Source organism: Leptinotarsa decemlineata, unplaced genomic scaffold (genome assembly GCF_025532065.1).
Source record: "Leptinotarsa decemlineata unplaced genomic scaffold, Ldec_3_MD MMD2_tig00000882_RagTag_RagTag, whole genome shotgun sequence".
Classification (NCBI taxonomy): Eukaryota; Metazoa; Arthropoda; class Insecta; order Coleoptera; family Chrysomelidae; genus Leptinotarsa; species Leptinotarsa decemlineata.
Window position 1 is genome coordinate 1,405,587 of NW_027412556.1, and position 9,363 is coordinate 1,414,949.

General features: G+C 35.2%; 1 protein-coding gene across 1 annotated transcript in view; it reads right to left on the reverse strand.

The window, feature by feature from the left end:
• Positions 1–8,696, reverse strand: part of LOC111509984 (uncharacterized) — a 40,607-nt gene extending 31,911 nt beyond the window's left edge. Inside the window, exons 1-4 of the mRNA XM_074175233.1 lie at positions 8,486–8,696; positions 5,100–5,212; positions 3,826–3,916; positions 2,158–2,343 (exon numbers count right to left, since the gene is read on the reverse strand). Of these exons, the coding sequence (XP_074031334.1) occupies positions 2,158–2,343; positions 3,826–3,916; positions 5,100–5,212; positions 8,486–8,651 (556 nt within the window). The 5' untranslated portion in view covers positions 8,652–8,696. The remainder of the gene's footprint in view (positions 1–2,157; positions 2,344–3,825; positions 3,917–5,099; positions 5,213–8,485) is intronic.
• Between the last annotated feature and the right edge of the window lie 667 nt (positions 8,697–9,363).

Here is a 9,363-nt window from a genome sequence, read left to right on the forward strand (position 1 = left end):
GAACTTAATTAAACGAAACTTCGTAATAGGAGGTTTTTGAGGTGTCGAATTCGAACCTGATGTTCTTATTGCTCTTACTCGTAGGGGGCGCCACCTACACGTCTTTTTCTTTTTTTAAAGATTCATAACTTTTTGGGCGTACTTCTAGCACATTTTCCAGTAAAAAAATCGATTCCTCTCTCATATCTACGTAAATAAGCTACCCTTGTTACTAGTCGCTGTAAGCAACCGTTTTCTAAATATTTGGACTTGAAAACTTCAAGTCGATTATTTGATAATCGATGCATGTTGAAGTTATTACGAATATTTTGCATTTTTCACAAGAATGCTTTGGAAATAAATTTGACGTTTGTGAGTAGTTTTGGTAATTACATATTTTGTGACAGTTAGACGTTTTGTTGAAGTTTCCGTAAGTAGAAGTAGAAAACACTTATTTTGAAAAAATGGATTATTTAAACAATAATGCTCATTTAGCCGATATGCATTTCGTTTATGGCCTTGCGGATAGCAATGCGCGCGAAGCAAGACGTATTTACCAGGAGCGATTTCCTAATCGAGTACTGCCTTCAGCTCCAACATTTGCTAGTCTTCACCGTCGTTTGGCAGAAACAGGTAGCTTTAAGAGTGCAGCTGATACTATTGGAAGACCACGAGAAGTCCGAACCCCAGAATTGAAAGAAGCTGTTTTGAACGCTCTCGAGGAGAATCCAGAAACAAGCACAAGAGTAATTGCTGAAGCTGTCAATTCTACTCAGTCCACAGTTTGCAGAACTATCCATGATCAACACTTTTATCCATACCATATTCAAAGGGTACAAGCTCTTTTGCCACGAGACTTTCCCCAACGCATTACTATGTGTCAATGGTTTTTGAGAAAATTGGCTGGAAATCCTCAATATTAAGATATGTACTCTTCACGGACGAGGCAAACTTCTCCCGAAATGCTATCACAAACTTTCATAACAACCATGTTTGGGCTCTCGAAAAATCGCACGCAGTTAGTGAAAGGCATTATCAGTATCAATTTTCTGTAAATGTATGGGCGGCAATAATTGATAATTACTTGATAATTACTTGATAGGTCCTTTCTTTCTTCCGCTCCGGCTGAATGGCGCAACTTACAGACACTTTTTAGAAAATGAATTGCCGGGACTACTTCAGAATGTACCATTAGAAATTCGTATCCGCATGTGGTTTATGCATGATGGGGCTCCGGCCCATTTTAGCATTGTAGCCAGGGAATTCCTTAACACAGTCTATCCAAATCGATGGATCGGTAGGGGTGTAGAAGAACCTAACCAGGCGTGGCCACCAAGGTCCCCAGATCTAAACCCGATAGATTTTTATTTTTGGGGACATTTGAAGTCACTAGTTTATAAGACTCCAGTAGTGAACGAGGAAGATCTAAGAAACCGAATAGTAGACGCCTGTGAAACAATAAGAAACACACCAATAATTTTTGAGCGGGTACGAGATTCAATGACTAGACGACTGACTGCCTGTATCTTCGCTGAAAGTGGACACTTCCAACAATTTATTTGAATACAATTTAGTTTCGTTTATTTTAGTTTATTCTACATATTCAAAATCTCCTGAAATAAAATGTTGACATTTCTTGCAAATTTTATTAAAACAAATACTGATTATGCACTCTTGACACAAAAATAACTATTTCGCTTAAGGATGTCATAAAGGAACGTACCCAACAGTGATGACCTCTTCAAACGAGTAAAACGTCAAATTCATTTCCAAAGCATTCTTGTGAAAAAAGCAAAATATTCGTAATAACTTTAACATGCATCGATTATCAAATAATCGACTAGAAGTTTTCAAGTCCAAATATTTAGAAAACTGTTGCTTACAACGACTAGTAACAAGGGTAGCTTATTTACGTAGATATGATAGAGGAATCGATTTTTTTACTGAAAAATGTGCTAGAAGTACGCCCAAAAAAAAGTTGCTACTACTTTCTAATGGAAGTGGCAACACAGCATTGTGGAAAATATTTTAATTGGGTAGAGAATGTCCGATCTTGCTCTTCATTGAATTCTCAAAGTGGACGAAAACTGAGCGAAATTCGGAATACTGAGAAAATGGTTATATTTGGTGTTCCACCAAACCAATCCTGTTCATAACATTATTAGCATTCTCACTTACCTGCCATTGTATATAGTGTAAACTGAGATATCAAAGGCATAACATTGGTCGAAGAATGTTCGGTTTCTTTTTTGAGAATTTGAACCAATCTCTCTGTTTCGCTGTTGAATATTCCAACAAACTGTTGCAAAATACTAAAATGAAAGGCTGGCGTCAAAATTCTTCGCCGGGTATGCCATTTCGATCCTAGAAGAGAGTTTGAATGAGAATAATCTGTGGGTTTTGAACACGATATAATTAGAGATCAACATAGAATTCATAATTTTTACTTTTCCTTTTGAATTTCATCAGAAACCTCCTTTTTTATCAAAGGGGATCGAAACCATGTTTGAAATCTATTGAAAACGATTTTGTCACTCAGAACAAAAATAATGTCTCTTGACGAGCGTTTCCATAAACCAGTCATCATTCTCAGTAGATGCATTAGTTTTGGTCATCTCCTGATGATGCTTACGATTAACGAGGTAATAACTTTTAACGTACGAAGTACTTCACTTTCAACTTAAGCGCTACCACATAATATGGAGATGGTACTGAAGAAAATCATATCTTGTGGAAAACCTTTTTCAAAAAATGTTCTCCCTTCGCAATCTAAAAACCTGTATACTGTTTCGAAGCGTTTTTCCGAAGATACGCGATAAAACTCAGATTTACTATCTGAGCATATATGGAGAGGCAATAAAAATTCAGAAACACAGGAATAATCTCGATAGAAAGAAAGATGCAATGAACATTAGTAAAATCTGGCTACCTGTCCTTAATTATACTCAAAGAAGGACATCCCACTCGGTGGAAACACCGGGTGGGAACAAACTCGAACACTTCAACCGTTTCCTCTTCGTCTCACGTCTACCGCAGAAATAGGCGAAACGGCAATCATGAAAACCTACAGACCTTGACCAAAAAATCGGAAAATAGCTTTGAATCAGTACCTATCAATAAAATCATTGACTGCTGACTGTCAGATTCAAGTTTAATGGTATCATCAGGGTCATAGCTTTGTAGATAGGCAAAACTCTAGATGACATCATCTAGATGAGTGTGACATCATTTCATTCATGGTGTTTCAGTAATCAAACCTTTTCATGTGATACTCACTCACAGAGGTCACTGTGAAAATGACGGAATTTACAAAATGGCAAACACGTGTGCCAAATTCTAACCCAATCAAACACTGGAAATTGTGTTAATATCAACATTGCAAGATTCAATCACAGACAGCTTGTAATTGTAATAAAAAAGGTTGAATTTCTTTTATTTCATATATTGATTGAACATATAGATTTACTATAACTTCAGTTCTTGTAAACTGTAGTACTCATAAACATATTTTTTTCCATTCAAAAATTGAAATTGGCGCGTAATCCGAAGAATATTGACTACGGTATCTGATTTATGACTGCCTCAATGAACTTTCCTTCATTCAACCCTCATACATTGAATGCTCCGTTTTATAACAGTTGAGGAGTGATTCAGGCGCTGTACCGACAATCGCACATATCTCATGACGTCACATTTGCTTTCAACAAACGCACAGTTTCAAAGTCGCGTATCTTGATAACGGTAAATGCTATCGATTTCATTTTATTTATATGGAATTCTGGAAAACAAGCTCTATCAAAGTATCATAGAAAAATTTGAAAAAGACAAACTACGAATGTCACTCACCTGTGCTAGTCAAGAGGCCCTCCCCCAGCCAGCGGTTCAAAAAGGAATATACCATTGGCTTTCGAATATTTTTCATCGAGGATGCGATAACCTAGAAATATATTTTGGCGAGTGGAAAACTGTATAATTTAAAACTTGGCAATACACCCATTTTTATATTTTAAAATTTACCTGCAAATTTCATAATTAGAACTGTCACTAGCGATTTGTGTACATTTTATTGATGGAATTTTTCTTTTGGACAAATTCAGAAATTTGACACCCATATTTTAAAAAACCGTGTTTTTATTCTAGTGGAATAAAAACGAAAACCAGAATAACGAACTTCGAAGATTTGTGTTTGTTTTTGTGTTGAAGATATTATTTATTGAATTCTGAAATAGCCAGCAATAACAACTTATACTCTGGTGCAAAACACATTTTTCCGTATTTACTGTTTCTTCTAAGTGTTGCCTACAACCTGTCACTGGAACTTTTTTTTGAGTAATATTATTTATTTATCCATTCATCCATCCATACATGGATCCACCACACAACGTGGCCGCAATGTTGTGGTTGTGTTCGGCCGGGCTAAGTTTAAAAGGAAGCGCCTCTGTAGGGCTTCTAGTTGATTCATATGAACCTGATTGTAGGGACTCACGACATATGTATATTCCAACCTAGATCGAACAAAAGTGAAATAAAGTAATTTCAGTGTTCAAGCTTTTTCCAAGTCTTTTGTATTTCTAACTGAGAATCCATACGTGCGATAAGCTGCTGTTAGGGTAATGTCAATATTTTTTGAAAGAGAGGGTTGAATCAAAAGTAACACCTAGATCAGTGAGTGTGTCAGGACGCTCCAGAACTTGATTGTTCATGACGTAGTTGTGTAAATTCAAGTTCGTTTTCAGTGAGTAAGACATAACATTACATTTGAATATGTTGAGAGATAGATTACTCCGACACCATGTAGCAACGCGATTAATATAAACAATCGGGTCGTTGTTGATGTTTTAAAAATAGCATGTGTAGCACCTTTATCACATTTATCATTACGAGTCCACAAAATTTAGAAGAATTCAACTTCCATTGGTTTTTTCTTGACAATGAGAGTATAATTCTTCGGCATTAAGAATCCAATTCTCTGAAAGCATCTGTAAGAGTTAGACTGCTCTTGATTACGAACTTATGTCACCAGTATCAATATTTTCTGAATTGCTATGGGCAATATCTATCGTATTAGTTTTGATATCAAAACTAGACATGTACACATGTAAGAAAAATGGTAAAAGTACTTCAAATTGTTCAGCTCCTGCAATGTTGACTGAAGGGTAGAAGCTCGACATATTCAGGCGAAAAACTGGGCCATATGTTCTACACCAATTTCTGATCTTGAGGAAAATCGTCACTGTAACAAATTTTCCCAGTTAATGATGATAATAATAGTTCGAGTCAAAAGGGTATATTTTTAGGAGAGATTAGAAATAAATGTTTTGTCTTCCTACTATCTTTCTTCTAAATTATTCATGTTGGTGCTGGAGAAGAAAAAAACAAGTCTATTATCACTAACAGTGAGTTATAACGGCCCACGGGCGAATGCTGATACTAAATATGAATTCACCCATCGGAACTTTGAGGGCATAGTTTTGTTTTATGGACGCTCTTTTTCCAGTTGGAATTTTCAAAAATTTCGTCTCATTACACATCTACAATATAAAGCGAACCTACATACATCTACGACTAAGAACTAAAAAGCACCTATATCCCAATTTTATCTTCTTAGGACTCACCAGTACGGAGTAACAGATATAAATGAGTGAGAGTTGAGTTAAGACTTGCGCATTTATAAGTATACAGGGCCTTCCAACGAAAACTTGACCTCCCCTGTTAGTCAGAAACGGACATAAGAAACGCTCATTTGGTGATGGAAACACATTCACAAACTTCACAGAAATTGAATGTCTGGGCCGGCATTCTTGGTAATCATATTGTTGGACCATTCTCCATTGAAAATAATATCAATGGAGACACATACCTGAATCTATTACAAGACTGTGTAAATCCTATGATTACACAAATTTTCAAAAATGATTACAATTTAGTAGAAAATGAAATAACATTCCAGCAGGATACACCTCCCTCACATTTTAATGTTCGGGTTAGACAGTTTTTCGACGAACGTTTTCCGATACGTTGGATCGGCAGGTGTCCAGTGGAGTGGCCAGCTAGATCACCTGATCTCACACCGATAATGTACGGAACGCTTTCGAGAGTTGACTGTATTATGTATGGCACTAGGTGGAGGTCATTTTGAACAATTTATCTGCTGATTTTGTTTCCGTTGATATTATATGTTGTTGATTTCCTCATTGAAATGAACGACAGCGAATTTTCTGTTTTTTCTTAAATAAAACGTTCAACATTCAATTTCTCAATAACGAATAAACCAATTTCGGGAACAAAAAACCTTTCAAATGATGTATCACTAGACCCCCCATGCCACTGAAAAAAATAGGGGGGTAGTTGCTAACTGCAGGGGTTGAAGTTTCGGGTATGATTTCTATATCGGAATTAGTCATCCTAGAAATAAAAATTGACGTATTCTTTAAAGTTTTCGATTATTCCGTGTCCGTTTCTGACTAACAGGGGAGGTCAAGTTCTAGTTGGAAGGCCCTGTATGCACTATTGCTTGAAAATAAACATGTTAATATTTGTCGCGAATTAATATGATATCAGAACTTTCCAGACATTATATTTAAAATAAGCTGTTTACAATTGAGTGGATGTTGTTAAATATAGCTATTACCAGTTTGATTATTCTGTCAGTTCGATTTTATGGATACAATTTGAGGAAGGTCACTGTTTTATACAGTGTAATTCTAGTCTTGAGTTATAGTCCAGTCATTTGAGGTTTTATCTGCGGAAAAATTCCTACTGGGCTGAATTTTGGTATACACCGTCATTATGGCGTTATAATGAAGATGTGAAAAATCAACATTGATATTGTGCCGGCTAAAAAAGTTATAAGAATATGATATCAGAACTTTCCAGACATTATATTTAAAAATAAGCTGTTTACAATTGAGTGGATGTTGTTAAATATAGCTATTACCAGTTTGATTATTCTGTCAGTTCGATTTTATGGATACAATTTGAGGAAGGTCACTGTTTTATACAGTGTAATTCTAGTCTTGAGTTATAGTCCAGTCATTTGAGGTTTTATCTGCGGAAAAATTCCTACTGGGCTGAATTTTGGTATACACCGTCATTATGGCGTTATAATGAAGATGTGAAAAATCAACATTGATATTGTGCCGGCTAAAAAAGTTATAAGAATATGATATCAGAACTTTCCAGACATTATATTTAAAAATAAGCTGTTTACAATTGAGTGGATGTTGTTAAATATAGCTATTACCAGTTTGATTATTCTGTCAGTTCGATTTTATGGATACAATTTGAGGAAGGTCACTGTTTTATACAGTGTAATTCTAGTCTTGAGTTATAGTCCAGTCATTTGAGGTTTTATCTGCGGAAAAATTCCTACTGGGCTGAATTTTGGTATACACCGTCATTATGGCGTTATAATGAAGATGTGAAAAATCAACATTGATATTGTGCCGGCTAAAAAAGTTATAAGGGTCAAAATGTCACGAAAATGAGTTTTTCGGGAATATCTCGCGACCTATGGCTCGGAAGTTAATAAAGGTGATTATGAAAATCGTTTCTCATACGATTATCTACAAAAAATGTTAATTGCATTTTTCTGTGTGTATGTGTGTATGTATGTGGTATACACTACCCTATGTGAGTGCATTCTACTCGCATTCTCAGCGCTCTAGTCCGAAAACGGTTGACTTTACAGAAAAATACAAGAGACATTTTTGTAGATAATTGTATGAGGAATAATGACCTTTATTGACCTCCGAGCCATAGGTCGCGAGATATTCGCGATAAACTGATTTTCGTGACCTTTTGACCCTTATAACTTTTTTAGCAGGCACGATATCAATGTCGATTTCCCATATCTTCATTGAAACGCCATAATGAAGGTGTATACCAAAATTCAGCTCAGTAAGAATTTTTCCGCAGATTGAGGTTTAAAAAACCTAAAATGATTATTAATAGAAGACAGGAATACTAATATCATTGGTTGGAAAATTTAATAACAATGGAAAAATGTTTGTGATAATAAAATACAATTATATAAAACAGTGGTATTACCACTATCAACGACTGTCACAATCTGTTAATGAAAACAAATCAAAAATATCAGGTCCAGTTCTAGAGATATTGAGAAATAATAAATCTGTCTCACATTGAGGAATTTCTCTCCCTGCTAAGAATGTACGGTATACTTGAATTCAGAAACATGAAAATGAAAGTTTTTCACATGTCTATCAACAACCACCCTAGTAAAATATTTTACAAGGAGGGAAATATATAACAAATTGCCACTAGCACTGAGAAATTCTAGAATGACTCGATCATATTTTTTGCTAATATGCACAGTGTCAGAAGTTTGAAGAGTTTGTTGTTTTATCAATTAGAAACATCGCCCTATTCAGTTTTTTCAACTGTACAGTTTAATTTTAGTATTACTGTGTTAGTCGATGAAATTAACAATCCCCATAATAATAAACGCACATTTATCCTACACTGATTCTGCCGTTAAACTCACCTTCATCGCATACGAAATCTAATGTATTTCCCAAGATCGGAACTGTTTTTGGTCCAGGCAATTTCCTCATCATCTCGACGCATCTCAAATACTCGCCAAGATATTTAACAAGAAAATATATTGTCACACAGCCTGCTGTTATCACCAAAACACTGAAAAAAAACATTATAAAAGTTTCTGCTGGTCAATGTAAACAATACCAACAATTTTTCGATACTAACGAGTTTTACAAATGTTTTCAATATGAGGCCAGCAACTTTTCTCAATGACCTTCCCATAGTCGTGCATATCAGTACTTCTTAAATGCGTTCATTTAAAAATAATGCTCATGATAACTAATACTAAACTAATAACTAGTACTCCTAATTTTTTTTTTACTTTCTTCATCAGAAAAGTTTTTACTTGAAGCGAAAACTAATAATTGAATGGTTCTAAAGTGATTACATGGATAACCAATGGAAGAGAACATCGTTGTGTCCGATGAGTGTCCACCGAAATTTTTTTAGAAAAATCGGAACTGGATTGAAACAAAATTTTCAACAAGTTTTGTTGAAACTCAGGAATTAGCATCTGTTTCAACGTCTGGAATGACTATGTGATGTATTTTTTTTTCGAAATAATTATTATAATATCTAATGAAGCCTTCTCATGATTATACAAGGTGACCCAAAAGTCCCGGTAAGGCAGAATTACTAAAAAATAATATCAATGGTTTAGGATTTTCTCACTGGTATCCTATGGTGACTTTGCAATATACAGGGTGTAACTGAATAAGTATAAAACATTTAAGGTGGTGATTCCTCATCGAAAAAAAGATAGGATCTTTCATATAAAGAAACTTCATTGAAGCATCCCTTGTTAAGATACAGCCCCTTGAA